Source organism: Sapajus apella, unplaced genomic scaffold (genome assembly GCF_009761245.1).
Source record: "Sapajus apella isolate SASKATOON/1434 unplaced genomic scaffold, GSC_monkey_1.0 scaffold8, whole genome shotgun sequence".
NCBI classification, from domain to species: domain Eukaryota; kingdom Metazoa; phylum Chordata; class Mammalia; order Primates; family Cebidae; genus Sapajus; species Sapajus apella.
Genome location: NW_022436948.1, coordinates 16549028 through 16564182, shown reverse-complemented (window position 1 = coordinate 16564182; position 15155 = coordinate 16549028). Strand labels below are relative to the sequence as shown.

General features: G+C 40.4%; 1 protein-coding gene across 3 annotated transcripts in view; it reads left to right on the top strand.

Annotated features, from left to right (window-relative positions):
* The window catches only part of LOC116550906 (MAP3K7 C-terminal-like protein), a 56638-nt gene that overhangs the window by 24701 nt on the left and 16782 nt on the right, over positions 1–15155 (top strand). For all 3 annotated transcript variants that reach the window (XM_032277083.1, XM_032277082.1, XM_032277081.1), the window contains one exon: positions 10918–10979. In XM_032277083.1, coding sequence (XP_032132974.1) covers positions 10918–10979 — 62 coding nt within the window. The remainder of the gene's footprint in view (positions 1–10917; positions 10980–15155) is intronic.

The window sequence follows — 15155 nt, the reverse complement described above, 5'->3', positions numbered from 1 at the left end:
TGTGTGTGTGTGTGTGTTTGTGTTATTCCTCTAAAATACAATCACTATTTCTAGCCTATCATCAGAGTGCTTTGTAAGGTAATACTTAGCTAATGGTAACTCCTAGAGGCACTAATGCTTATCTTTAATAAGCTAATGATATAATCAGTATTATTTCTAAACTGGGAATTTCAAAGAGTTAAAACTTCCTAAACTGGAAACTTCATGGAATTAGTTTTTTTAATAGAAAAAGTACAGAAGAAAAATATGAACCCCACCTCTTGGGTTATTTGAGAATCACCGGCCCTTTTCTGGTTAGAGGGAATTTAGAGTTGGACAGACATTAGGATTTCATATTAACTATTTGAGACTTTTCTTCATCTTCAGCTAAGCTAAAATCTGGCACACTCCTTGTAAATTTAGACCTTGGCTTTGGAATTCTGTCTTTTGCGTTTTTTAGCACAGTTTTTTGTTTTATTTAGAAAGAGTCAAGAATACTGGTATCAGCTCAAGCTGGTAGCTTTTAACATTTTAAAAATTCTTTCAGGCCAGGCATGGTGGCTCATACCTATAACCCCAGCACTTTGGGAAGCTGAGCCAGGAGGATCACTTGAGGCCAGGCAAGACCAGCCTGGGCAACGTAATGAGACCTGCTGCTATAAAAAATAAAACAATTAGCTGGGCATGGTGGTGCATGTTTGCAGTCCCAGCTGCTGGGACTGGGGATCATGAATGAACCATGATCATGCCACTGCACTCTGGCCGGGGTAACAAAACAAGACCCTATCTCAAAAAAATTCTTTCAAGCTATTAGAAATTTTTCATATCTGGACATTAATTAATTGTATGACACTTAAGTTTTTTTTAAAATCCAGAACCCATACCATTGGTGACTCTTTTAAATAATACTATTTTCTCCTCAAATATCAGGATGTTTTGTGTTGTAGGGAGAATTATGTGGAGTAGTTGCAATAGCTACCTTCTAATCTAATGCAACAAGTTGGGTATTATGTGAAGTCTTTTTGTGTTCATTTGTAAAACTGGCTCTCAGCAAAATTGTAGTGCAGGTAAAGTGGCTTTTTATTTATTTATTTTTTAAAGGTTAGTCAAGTGAAGCATTGGAGTAGAGAAGGAACAAAGGAATCTGTAACTGGTTGTGATCAGTTAGTTGTAAACACCATTGCACTTGGACCAGCCACAACGTGCGTTTGTCACTGTCCTCTTCCTTCAACTTTTTCTGTCTTCAGTGTTATTCCCCACATCCTCCCGAGGATCTGAAGGGTTTATAGTAATCTGTTCTCTCCACACTTTTAATCCTTGTTCTCTGAAATGACTCTACAAAGCCTCATTCACACTAAGCTATAAATGAATATTGAGTTTACCTTTTTTACCTCTCTTTTTTTTTTTTTTTTTTTGAGATGGAGTCTCACTCTGTCACCCAGGCTGGAGTGCAGTGGTGAGATCTTGGCGCACTGCAACCTCCACCTCCTGGGTTCAAGCGATTCTCCTGCCTCAGCCTCCCAAGTAGCTGGAATTATAGGCACGCGCCACCACGCCCGGCTAATTTTTGTATTTTTAGTAGAGATGGGGTTTCCCCATGTTGACCAGTCTGATCTCAAACTCCTGACCGTAGGTGAGCTGCCCGCCTCGGCCTCCCAAAGTGCTGGGATTACAGGCTTGAGCCACTGCACCCAGCCCCACTCTCTGGCTTTTTCTTTTTTTGAGGGAGGGCATGTTCACAGGAACTCTGTAGGAAGTCAAGGGATAAAGTTCCCACTGGGGTTTTAGACACCAGGAACAAGGCATTTGGGAGAAACAGGCTCAGACAGTCATTATGAACTCTCTCGAATCACCTTCTGTCCCATCATGAGCTTACATTTAAAGCTGCCTTGGCATGCAGTGACAACATTCAGTCAAAAGTGCCTGAAGGGCAGAGTGGAAGGTGAGTGTCTCCTCTATTTGCATTTCTGATGGAGCACAGAGTTGAGAACTATAGTAGAAACTGAATTATCAAATACTTATAAAATCAGCCAGGCACTTTCTGTAACCACTTGGGGTTTATTATCCTGGTGTCAAATGAAGAGTCTGAGATACCATAGGATTTATTGGTTGGAATGTATTAAAGTTGTGAAGAAAGGCTAGAAAGGAGGTGTTTATTGAGTACTTAGGAGTAGTGCTTTGTTTTGATTTTTTGAGACAAGAGTCTTGTTCTGTTGCCCAGGCTGGAGTGCAGTGGTGCGATCTCGACTCACTGCAACCTCCTCCTCCTGGGATTAAGCAATTCTATGCCTCAGCCTCCCAAGCAGCTGAGATTACAGGCCCATGCCACCACAACTGGCTAATTTTTGTATTTTTAGTAGAGACGGGGTTTCACCATGTTGGTCAGGCTGGTCTTGAACTTCTGACCTCATGATCCACCCGCCTCCCAAAGTGCTGGGATTACAGGTGTGAGCTACCTCGCTTGGCCTAGTAGTGCTTTTACTCCCATCTTCTCATCAATTTAGTATTGGTTGCCACCCCACAGGAAGGTGTTATTCCACTCATTTTCACAGAAGTGGAAATAAATGTTTGCTAAGTGAGGTGAAATGACTTGCTTCCAATCATGCAATTAATAAACAGAAGCAGGGTTTCAAAGCCAGGTCCTCAGTACTGTTGTCACTTCATTACCCATTTGGAGGCAGAGTCCATGTTTTAAGTGAAAGCTCAAAGCTTCCTGATAACAAATATCTTTCCAAGGGCCATGGGGTTGATGGAGGAAGGTTACTTTTGGTATGTTGTGGTAGGAAAGAAGAAAAAAAGGGGTAAATTTTATTTGGTGGTATGCCGAAGAATAAATATACTTCCAATAGGGTCTTTTTTTTTTTTAATTTCTTTATTTAGACAGGGTCTCACTCTGTCACCCAGGCTGAAGTGCAGTAGTGCAATCTTGGCTCACTGCAGCCTCAACCTGCTGGGCCCAAACAGTCCTCTCACCTCAGCCTCCTGAGTTGCTAGGACTAAAGGCATGTACCACTATGCCCAGCTTCTTGTTTATTTTATTTTATTTATTTATTTTTTGAGACAGAGTCTCACTCTGTCACCAGGTTGGAGTGCAATGGCATGATCTTGGCTAGCCGCATACGCCACCTCCTGGGTTCAAGTGATTCTTCTGCCTCAGCCTCCCAAGTAGCTAGGACTACAGGTGTGAACCACCATGCCCAGCTAATTTTTGTATTTTTAGTAGAGATGGGGTTTTAACATGTCGGCGAGGTTGGTCTCAATCTCTCGATCTCATGATCCACCCACTTTATCCCCCCAAAGTGCTGGGATTACAGACGTGAGCCACTGTGCCCAGCCTTGTTTACTTTTTGTTGAGACAGCATCTCACTAGTTGCTCAGGCTGGGCTCGGACTTCTGGGTTCAAGCAATCTACTCACATCAGCCTCCCAAAGTGCTGAGATTATAGGCATAAGCCACTGTACCTGGCCCTAATAAGCTCTTTTTCAGGCAGGTGCTTTTTGGACAGTGAGTATGTTACAACCTAAGTCAGTCAAAATATTCTAACAACAGGATAAATTGATGACATTCACAAAATGATAGATACAATAATAGTGAATAGGTTAGTTTTTTCAAGAAACATAAAATTTGTCCTTGGCCAGGGACAGTGGCTCATGCCTGTAATCCCAGTACTTTGGGAGGCCGAGGCGAACAGATCATGAAGTCAGGAGATCAAGACCATCCTGGCTAATTCGGTGTAGCCTTATCTCTACTAAAAATACAAAAAGTTTAGCCAGGTGTGGTGGCAGGCACCTGTAGTCCCAGCCACTCGGGAGGCTGAGGCAGGAGAATTGCTTGAACCTGGGAGGCAGAGTTTGCAGTGAGCCGAAATCATACTACTGCACTCCAGCCTGGGCAACAGAGTGAGACTCTTAAAAAAAAAAAAAATTTGTCCTTAACTAAATCAAGTCTCTTTTTGCAGAGCAAAACCAATCTATTGAGACATGATCTTGTTAGCCTGACAATTTTAGATGCTGATTAAGATAACATCATGTTTATTAATTTATAAAGAATTGAAACTCTGTGGTGTCATACCAAATCTCCACCTTTTTCCATATCTGTATTAATATTCACATCCATCTCTATAACTATACTTGTTATGGGCCCTGAAAATTCACTATTAAAGAATTCACATCTCTAATGTTTAATAAGCAGGAAGCAAAGTTTTAAAAAGTGTTTGCTGTGTCTTAAAACTATGTGATACTCTAACAAGGACTTAGGTATCTAGAAATGAATTTTTTTTTGATATATTAGGATTGTGCATTGGCCACCTTTTATCTCGTATTTTATTCCTAAAAATAAAATGTTAATTTCAATTTAGATTTTAAATAGAAGTACCTAAAACCTTTCACACATAAGTTAATTTTGTTTTTTCACAATCTTTCGTATGAAAAGTATTTGGAAGTAAATTCTTTTTGAGACAAGGTCTCACTGTCACTCAGGCTTGACGTGACCTCTGCTCACTACATCCTTGACCTCCCATTCTCAAGCAATCCTTCTGCCTCATCCTTGCAAGTAGCTGGGATTTCAGGTGTGCACCACCACGCCTGGCTAATTTTTTTGTATTTTTGGTAGAGACCGGGTTTTGCCATGTTATCCAGGCTGGCCTCAAACTGAATTAAAGCTGTCCTCTCACCTCAGCCTCCTAAAGTGCTGGAATTACAGGTGTGAGCCACTGCACCTAGACAAAAGATTCTTAAATTCAGATTTAAATGAAGAGATTAAATCCACAAGACCTGAGGTTATGGCTGCATCAGAGAAATCTCCCTTAAGTAGCAGAGGGAGAACTCAGTAATTAGTCAGTGGCCTTAACCCTGTGTGTTGCCTTTGTATTCTTCAGATGATGAAGAATAATTCTCCACCTCCTGCCACTACTGACATAAATACACACAGAGTTACCTTGTCTCCACATTGGCCATTTGATCGGGTTTATGGTGAAAAGGAATGAAAAGTAAACTTAATTATATTAAACATTCATTATTATTACTGGTTATTTCCTAGGTGCTGGGGTTTAGGCTAGTGATTTACATATACATTCCTTTATCAATAGCAAGTGTCTGAGGCAGCTAGTACCCTTCTCATTTTGCAGAGGAGAAAGCTGAGTCTCAAGAAGATTATACCAGTTGTTCACATTTACCAATTAAAAAGTGGCCAACCTGAGATTCAAATGCAAGTCTGTGTCCTACAGAACGTTGTACTGATCCGCTGTGTTCTGAGTGGTTAGGAGCCTTCATAGGCTAACAGTTGCCAGGAAAGTTTTTGTATAAGCCTCAGCACTGAAGCCACTGCCCAGATTCACTTGCCTTGTAAGTGTCAGTCTGTCCCTGCTGGCCTGCAGGACAATTTACAGGACACCAGCACTCAGAGGTCATACTACAGATAGAATCAATTACACAATTTGCAGGGTATGGTGCAAAATGAAAATGCAGGGCTCCTTATTCAAAAATTATTTAAAAATTCAAGGGCTGGGCATGGTGGCTCATTTCTGTAATCTCAGCACTTCGGGAGGCTGAGTGGGGCAGATCACCTAAGGTCAGAAGTTCAAGAGCAGCCTGACCAACATAGAGAAACTCTGTCTCTACTAAAAATACAAAATTAGCTGGGTGTGGTGGTGCACACCTGTAATCCCAGCTACTCGGAAGGCTGAGGCAGGAGAATCACTTGAACCCAGGAGGCAGAAATTGCAGTGAGCTGAGATTGCACCATTGCACTCCAACCTGGGCAACAGGAGTGAAACTCTGTTTCAAAAAAAGAAAAAAGAAGAGAAATTCAAGACAGTATAGCAGAGCATTAAATTAAGCGTGGGGCCCATCTGGAAGAAGCACTCTGTGCGATCACACAGGTTGAATGCCCAAGAAGCCAGCTGTAACTGCAGGAAATGTAGACAAATGTAGTGGATTCTGGGCAAGGCTGCCGCTTGTGTTCTGCTTGGCGAGTGGAGTGGGTTGGGAATGTCCTCTGGGTATGGCTTTTCCCTCTCCTGAGGACTTCTAAACACTTTTAAACTAGGATTTAGGACTTCTAAACCTACACCCCAGTTAATGTCTATGATGATGAGCACAGTGAGAGGGGGAGATGATTGATTCCAAAACCCAGTGAAGATGTTACTTAGAACAGTGGTTCTGGCTTTGATGAACAGTGGTTCTGGCTTAGAACACTGTTCTGGCTTTAATGAAGTTTTCACCCCTCTGATATAAAGAAAGAAAGAAGGGTACGACAGTGAGGTATTTTTGTTTTTGTCTGTAAAGTTAAATTTATGTAATATAATGGCTACTCCTTTACCCTATGATTGCCTTATGATTTTGGTGTTGAAATGTTCTCTTTATCATAAAGGAATACTTACGCTATTCGGTGGCTGTTTTTGAATCATCTTCACTAGCTAAATAAAAACCTGAGTGCTCTTAAGACATAATTCCCAATATTTTAGGGAATTCTTTTTTTGAGACAGAGTCTAGCTCTGTCACCCAGGCTGGAGTGCAGGGGCTTGATCTTGGCTCACTGCAACCTCCAGTTCTCACTGCAGCCTCCTAGGTTCAAGCGATTCTCCTACCTCAGCCTCCTGAGTGGCTGGGACTATTGGCATGCACCACCACGCCCAGCTAATTTTTGTATTTTTAGTAAAGATGGTGTTTCACCATATTGGCCAGGCTGGTCTCAAACTCCTGACCTCAAATGATTCTCCTGCCTTGGTCTCCCAAAGTGCTAGGATTACAAATATGAGCCACTGCACCTGGTCAGAATATTTTAGGAAAAATTTTACTGGTTCATAAATGTGAGTCTGAGAACCTATTTACTAGTAAGTGAAGAAGAGCAGAGTGGTATGGTGGAAGAGCCCAGGCCTGGGGGACACACCTTAGTCTTACACGGCCACGGTGGCTTCTTTCTTTTTTCGGGGTCCTCATCTTTAGCTCTACTCTGAGGGAATTGTACCAGATGGTTGTCTAGTCCTTTCCAGCTTCAATATTCTCAGCTAACTGATTGCTAGCTCTCATTGCTAAATAACAGGGAGGATTTGGATTACAGACCCAATGTCTCCTATTTATTCACATTATGGAGAAACACAGAGAAGACAATTGAAGAGAATCTACAAACAAAATAATCATGAAACCAACCCAACAGCTTCTCAATAGATGTTGAAAAGAGCCCATCATCAAATGTACTGTGGTACATCACAATGGTTGGGATACCAATAAGAAAGTTCTATCTTAAGGACATTGGCTTAGTCACGTTGTATTTGCCAAACAGGCAGTGAACATCTGTTTATATAAAAAATTTTCCTCTTCTTTCCTTTATATTTTATCATTTAAAAATTTTCTTAGGATACATTTCACTTGGTCTGGTAAGTCTGCAGTGCCATTTTGAAGAGGAAGCCTTCAAATTACTTCCTTAATGCATTAAAAAATATGATAAAGTGATTTGCCAATTTGCATGAGTCTCAGTCCCAGCCTTGTATATACTAGGCATCCAATAAATATTTGGTAAATAGATTTTAATAAAAATATACTTGCACTGTGATTTTGTCCCATTATAAACATATCTAGGAACTTTTTTTTTTTTCCAGAAAAAGCTAAGTTTGCTAGAGGGTCTCTTGTACAGCTACTGTACAGTCTGCTTTGAGCTTCTGGAATTGTCAAAACAAACTTAACTGCTGTCAGGAACTCTGATCCAGTATCACTGTCAAAATGTTTTACAACGATTCAGCCAAATGTTTTTGGAACAGCTGTGCTGCTAGTCTGCCTGAGTCATTTTCCTTCTTTCCTTTTGGCCCAATCCAGTGATTCATCATCCTGTTTTTAGAATATTTGCCTATTTTTAAAACCAGTCAAAGAAGGCAGCCACTGTTTAAAAGTAAACACACCACACATCAACTTGGGGCAGCTTTGTAAGCAGCTTCACAAGCCCTGAAATTTCTGGCTGGTAGGGATGCCAGCTAAACCAGATGGCATCAAGCAGTGAAATACAGGCCTGGCTTTCAGACTTGGTAGGCTTCGTACATCTGTCTTTGGTTTTCTTGTTTCCGCTGCTATTTCCTGCTTGGGTTAATCCAACTTGATCCATTCTTCAACGAAAATCTGACATTTTATTTTGTTTGACTCTCTAAAACATCCATTGTATGTTGATTTCTATGTTAATCAATGAGACTTTTATTTCAACTCAAAGAGTTCAATCTGAAGCTACTTTATTTATCTGTAAAATTATCAGTATGGTCACATATGTGTGACTAGACATGGTGTGATTATAAATAAGGATGTAGATTTCTACAACGAGCCTCATTAAGTCTGTTGATACCAGGTGTTTGCTATTTACATTACTGTAGTAAAGTAAATGGATAACTTTTTTTTTTCTTTTTTATAATTAAGCAGGAAGGAGTGTGACTTCATAGGGGGCAAGGCGGATTAAGTCTCAGGAAGCCTTGAGGTTCATTCCTGGGTGTCTTCTAGAATTCTAGAATGTCTTAGCTGCTCTTGTACTTTACAGAAGTGGTGTCTCCTTCCAACAAGTGCCTGCTTGTCTATGATTATTAGGGTTGGGATGCACTAGTATAATATGTTCCCATTTATCTTTGCCAAATTATTTTGTTCTTGGACCCAATGAGCTAAAATGATTGTGATATCTAGGTTATTTACTGCAGTGAACGTGAATGCACTTAGGACCAAAATCAGTTTCACAAAGCCAAGGTTTTATAATGAAGCCTACCTCTAAAGGGTCAGTGGTGCCAAGTGCATTATTTCTGCCTTTTGTCCAATTCTTTGCAAATGTTGGGGTGGATTTAACAAGGCACAGTAATTGACAGAATTTCTTACTTCTAGTCTAAGTAGGAAGAGAGCATTCAAATGGCCTGAGTATTGAATCTCAATTCCTCTGAGAGCTGTCCTCTAACCTGCAGTAAGAGGATTGGGAAACTTCTCAGTTTCTACTTTTTCTGTGAGCCAAAGTCAAGTGGTAACAGTGAATCTATGGACAGCCATTGTCTAGCATAGGTGCGGCACAAAACAGATTCAAATTTGATGATGCATTGTTATTATATTAACCACTTTTAAATGGAAGTACTGTTACACTACACTTGACTAAAATATACCAGAGACTATTAAGTGATATGACCCTTGAGGGGTTTGGTCAAAGTGAATACCATGCTGGTTTAAATTTTCTTTCTGGTGCTTATCTTCAGTGCCTTCAATGCCTTAGATGCCAGAAACGCCTTGTGTGCTGCATTTTATTCTGGATTGTACATCAGTGCATTGGGAGAGGATACTTATTTCTACATATCACTTCCTCTAGTTCAAAAAGAACATCAACCTGTTTTTATCAAGAAATTTGGTGATGACTATGAAAACATAGAAACTATATTTTCTTGCTTTATTATACTTTATAATAGCTTTAATTTTTAAATTTTTTTACCTTATATTTTGCATACATACTGTATATATATGTACTATATATGTATATGTATGTATACTGTATATATGTATGTGCACTGCATATGTATATATGTCAATGTATATGTACTATGTACTGTATAGGTATGAGTACTATATGTATAAGTATACTATATATGTAGTATATGCACTGTATTTGTACTGTATATATATGTGCACTGTATATATGTACTGTATGTATATATGTACTGCATATGTATATGTACTATACGGTATATATGTGCATGTGTACCGTATATGTATTATATATGTATGTATTGTAACTGTATATGTACTGTATATATATCTGTACTGTATCTGTACTATATATATGTATATGTGTATTGTATATGTGTATGTTGTATTGTGTACTGTATATGTATGTATGTGTGTACTGTATATGTATCTTTGCTATATCTCTATTATATATACATGTTTATGGGTACTGCATATGTATATGTATACTGTATATGTATCTGTACTGTATCTCTATTATATATGTATATTGTATGTATGTATGTGTACTGTATGTATATATGTACTGTATATGTATCTGTACTGTATGTATATGGGTACTGTATATGTGCTGGGGTAGGGATTGGAAATGAGTGGCCAGTGTATCCTTAGAGCCAGAGAGTACCTGGAGATAATGGAGGTTCTGCTTTGTAGCACCAAGGCTGGGTCAGCACTATGTTCTTGAAGAGATTTGGGGGTGACTTGGATATTTTAACCCATATTTTGGCCAGGTTTCCTCAAATGCTTCTTAGAGTTGAATCTTTTGATCCAGCAACAGCTGCCTATTGCCAACCAGTCAGTGTAAGCACGTTAGGAGGTCTTTCTGGACTCTGGGCTCTGGCGCTCCCTAATAAAGCTGTGAATTCTGCTGCAGGGTAGGAGTGCTGCCTGGTGTATTGGAAAGAAACGCCCCCTTTGGGTTGCTGCCTGTTTCTCTTTGTAACCCAGAACGAGTTTCTGGTTAACTGCCTGTTAGTGTGGTTTGTGGTAGGAGCAGACAGCATTACCATCACAGCTTGCAGCACTTGGAGTCATTCAGAGCAGAACGAATGCCTCTACTTTTCACGAACATGTTCTTCTGTCCCATTGAGGTCCTTTTGGCCACCTCATTAGCACCTTGTTAAAGCATCTTCTTGCATATCATATTTTTTGGTTTTGGCCAATGTAGGAGTACCGAAAGACGAGCAGTCCTTCTTAATTGGAGAGCTACCAGCCTGGACATTTGAGGATTCTGATATTTGTTTGTAAAATTTTGTTCAGGCCAACTAAGCTCTCCATGCATCTGTGTGTATAGAAAATGAGCAAAATTGTCCTTTACATTCTGTGTGTCCCCAACTGAAGTGATGAAAATGACTGACACAGTAGATAATGATGGTCTAACTATGGGGGAGTCCAAGGACGGGTTCAGCAGGGCACCTCTTATACAAGGAAGAGCTCTATAGTGAAGAATCATTTTATTTTCATGTTTTAGATGATACACCCCCTGAAGACGCCATTCCTTTGGTCTTTCCAGAATTAGACCAGCAGCTACAGGTAAGGATTTTTCTAAAGTCTCTCTTCTTCCCTCCTCAGTATGATAAAGTGTAGCGAGCTGGGTGGAGAGTGGCTTGACTGGGGGGACTGACTTGGACACAGAATGTGGGGCTTTGAAGTCATCAAGGATTCCATTTCTAGAGCTCCAAAGTCAGGCTGAAGCCCTCATGGAATATTTGGCTATGGCACGAGGACATCAAGTGCTTATAGTGTAAACTGGCTCCTATTTTTAAGGAGTTCTGGAGCCTGGGCAAAGGATGGGTCCCTGCTCTACTTTGGTATGGCTGTCACCAGACCATTGCAATTTTGGCTGTGTTTGGAGTTAGTGATTTAGTGATAAACTCCGCAAAGAAAACTTATCATGCCTGCCAAAACTTTGGAATAACCTTCCTTTCTGTATTCCCTGCCCTTTCCCCAGTTCTCTGACAACTTTTAATGGAATACAATTAAGTTAAACCTTCTGAAAACTGTCTTGTTGGACCCACGAAAAAATATTTTATAAACGTAGTTTCTGAATGATCTGTCTAAAGATATTTTAATACACCAGAATTATTTGAAGGAGCTCACTTATGACATTTTAATTTTCTTTAGATTATCCACGATGATTCCAGGCAAAAATGGCTTTCAGAGAGGTTCTGTGTAAAATACCTGGATACTGACCTTGGGCCAGCCATTCACTTGAATACTTAACTTTGTAGTCACATTTAGGCAAGTCTAATTAGGGGTCTTGAATCCTTTACACAGACATTTTGCTTGGCCACCACTTTTTTTTCTCTGATATATTGATTTTGAAAGTCTTTAGGAGGGGTTTGTAACCTCCAGTTCCCAACAGGTCTTTACATACCCTATTGTCATATACACAGCAGCTTTTCCCATTTGTGGGTGTGCCGTGTGTCCTAAGGTCATTTGAGTTTGGGATTCTTATTCCTGGACAGCCCTCAACAGAGGTGGAAGAAGAACCAAGAATGAGCCCTTCTACAAGCCAAGATAGTGTTCCCTTTTGTTTGCTTCTGTTCTTACCTCAGTGCGCAGTGCACTGCGTTAAAAAACCTGGGAGCAACCAGGTCAGCTTTGAAGAGCTGATGTTCTACTGCCAGGGTGCCCTCTAAAAACCAACTGAGAGGGACTTAGGTGTGATCTGGCCGCTTGGAGAAGTCCTTATTCTCACCTTTGTAGCAGTCTAGGGCATTGTCTTAGCTTTCCAACAGAAAGCTGCTCAACAGAGCACTATCAATTATATAGGTATTACCGAAAATTGTATAGGGAGTTGGAGGGTTACCCTAATCACCATACAGCTGTCAAAAGAGCTCTGTCATCCCCTAAACATTACTCTCTAGCTATCAGCCATCGTATATCCTTCTTTTTCTATCCTCCATGCAGGGTCCTCAACCCAACTCTCCTGGTTTCTGATATCTAACCATAGTCTTTCCCTCCCCTACCCCCACCAATATCTCTTATTTTCAGCATGAAAGCATCAAGTACAATTCAGCTCTCCCTCTGCCTGCCTTTCTCTCTTTCTCTCTCTCTTCCTTCCTTCCTTTCTGTCCTTCCTTTCCTTTCTCTCTCTTTCCTTCCCTCCATCCTTCCTTCCCTCCTTCCTTTCCTTCTTCCCTCCCTCCCTCCCTCCCTCCCTTCCTTCCTTCCTTCCTTCCTTCCTTCCTCCCTCCCTCCCTCCCTCCCTCCCTCCCTTCCTTCCTTCCTTCCTTCCTTCCTTCCTTCCTTCCTTCCTTTCTTTTCTTTTGACAGAGTCTCCGTCTGTCACCCAGGCTGGAATACTATGGTGTGATCTTGGCTCACTGCCAACTCCACCTCCCAGGTTCAAGTGATTCTCTTGTCTCAGCCTCCCAAGTAGCTGGGATTACAGGTGTGTGCCACCACACCTGGCTAATTTTTGTACTTTTAGTAGAGATGGGGTTTCGCCATGTTGGCCAGACTGATTTCAAACTCCTGATTTCAAGTGATCCACCTGCCTTGGCCTCCCAAAATGCTAGGATTGCAGGTCTGAGCCACTGTGCCCGGCCTGCATTTCCTTCTGGTCTGCTCACACTGCAAATAATGGTTCTTGCTTAGGTTCTGTTCTCACAGAAAGGCTATGTGCTTCTGGTGGTGTAATTGGGATTACCATTGAAAGTAATGTCATTGGCCAAGTGCTGTGGCTCACACCTATAGAGGCTGAGGCGGACAGGTAAGACCAGCCTTGTCAATATAGTGAAACCCTGTACCTACTAAAAATACAAAAATTAGCCAGGTGTCTTGGCACATGGCTGCAGTCCCAGCTACTCAGGAGGCTGAGGCAGGAGAATCACTTGAACCTGGAAGGCAGAGGTTGCAGTGAGCTGAGATCACACCACTGCACTCCAGCCTGGGCAACAGAGCAAGACTGTCTCAATCAATCAATCAATGAAAGTAATGACTAAAACTCACTTCTTTTACACCAACCCATTAGCTATTTTTTACCATAGTCACATTTTTTCCTCTTTATTCTATGGTCATGTCAAAGCTATTATGGAAATCAGGTGAAAATAAGGAGTAAACATGTTTTGAAAATAAAACAGTAAAAGCATATTCAGGTTCTTGTTCACTCCTCAAATTATGGATCATGAATTCTACTTTTTCGTATTGGAACAAAATTTTTTCTTTTGGGAACTTTAATGGTTTTTTCTGGCTTGTGGATCTTCTCCACAAGACTCAAAGAAGCTCTGGCAATTATCCAGATAATCTTTCTGTTAAAGCATTGCCAGGTCCATTTGAATTTTATAGCTTTAATTCCATTTGACATATATTAGAAATTAAGTCTATTTAATTATTTTACTCCAGTGAAACCATTTCATATTCATTGATCTTTAATGAATTAGGCAGTTGAGAGAGTGGTTTCTGGCTTGGGGTTTTGAATTTTTTTTCCCTCTTAAAGTATGGTATTCCTTTATCTCTTTGTGAATGGAGAGAATGTTACCAGCAATACAACTAAACACATTTCAGTAAGTGCTTGTTTGTTGAGTGAAGCGTAGGAGTGAGTGTTGCAAACATTTAACAGTTGTCAAGGCATTTGGGTAGGGTTGCCTCTGTCTAGAGCTGTTGCCTGTTATCTTTATTCTGTATTCTAGGGCGTGGGTGACTCAAGAGCAAGACAGTGACGGTTGGGAGGAGAAATCTAACAGAAAATGACATCTGAAAGCAGATTTTTATTTCTATGCTTAGCATAAGCACATACATTTAAGCCTTCTGTAGCAGGGAGTCTCTGTATTGAAAGCAATGAAAATGCTTTATATATAAAAGGAACAATCTATTACACAGAGCAGGCCATCTTTATAGTCAGTCCTATGTGCTTTCATCACACAGTAGTGGCTCTTGGAATTTTATCGACTATCATAATCCACTGTGGAAGAGTAAAAGTCTAGTTCAAAAGCATGTGAAGTGCCTTGTGGTTGCAACTATTTGCTTGAACTGAGTCTTGATTACCTCTATCAGAATCTTAAACATTTTATTGGTGAAAAATGAATGATGCCAGGTATTACCAGCCCCATTCTCTGCAGAACCTCGGATTTAAATCCCACTGAAGCGCACTGAGTACCTATGAGGCAACAGCTGTTTCCCTACATATGATCTCATTTGATCCTTGCAATAATTAATAAGCTATTATCTCTCCACTTTACAGATGAGAAACTTGAGGCCAAATTTTGGTCAAAATACATTTACTATTCCTCTCTTTCCCTTATGCTTTTTAAGGAACATACAGGCTGCTTAAATTACTTTGATAAGTGGAAATTTTTTGTTTGTTTCTGGTTTGCACGGTTGCCATAATGTGGTTATAGAATAACCTTGTAAAATCTGTTCTGACTTTCTGACATCCATTACACACGCTTTGGTAGTTTATAAAATGCTGCTATCAAATAGCTTGTTGGTAGATACTCTATCACCAATTTGACTCCCAGGATTTTTCTGTTGTTTTTGCCAAGAATGTGGACATGTTTGAGCATGTAATTCATGGTGCTTCTATTTTCACAGAAGCCAAAAAAAGCCTTGTGCAAGAATAGCAGTGGCAAACATTTCTGTTGATGTCTCTATTAATGCAAAATATTGAGCAAGAGATCTCAGGGGAAGGTCAGTGTTAAAATGAACATCTCTTTATAATGTTCGTTTGTGGAGCTTGAGCCTCCGTCCAGGGGTAGGTGGAAG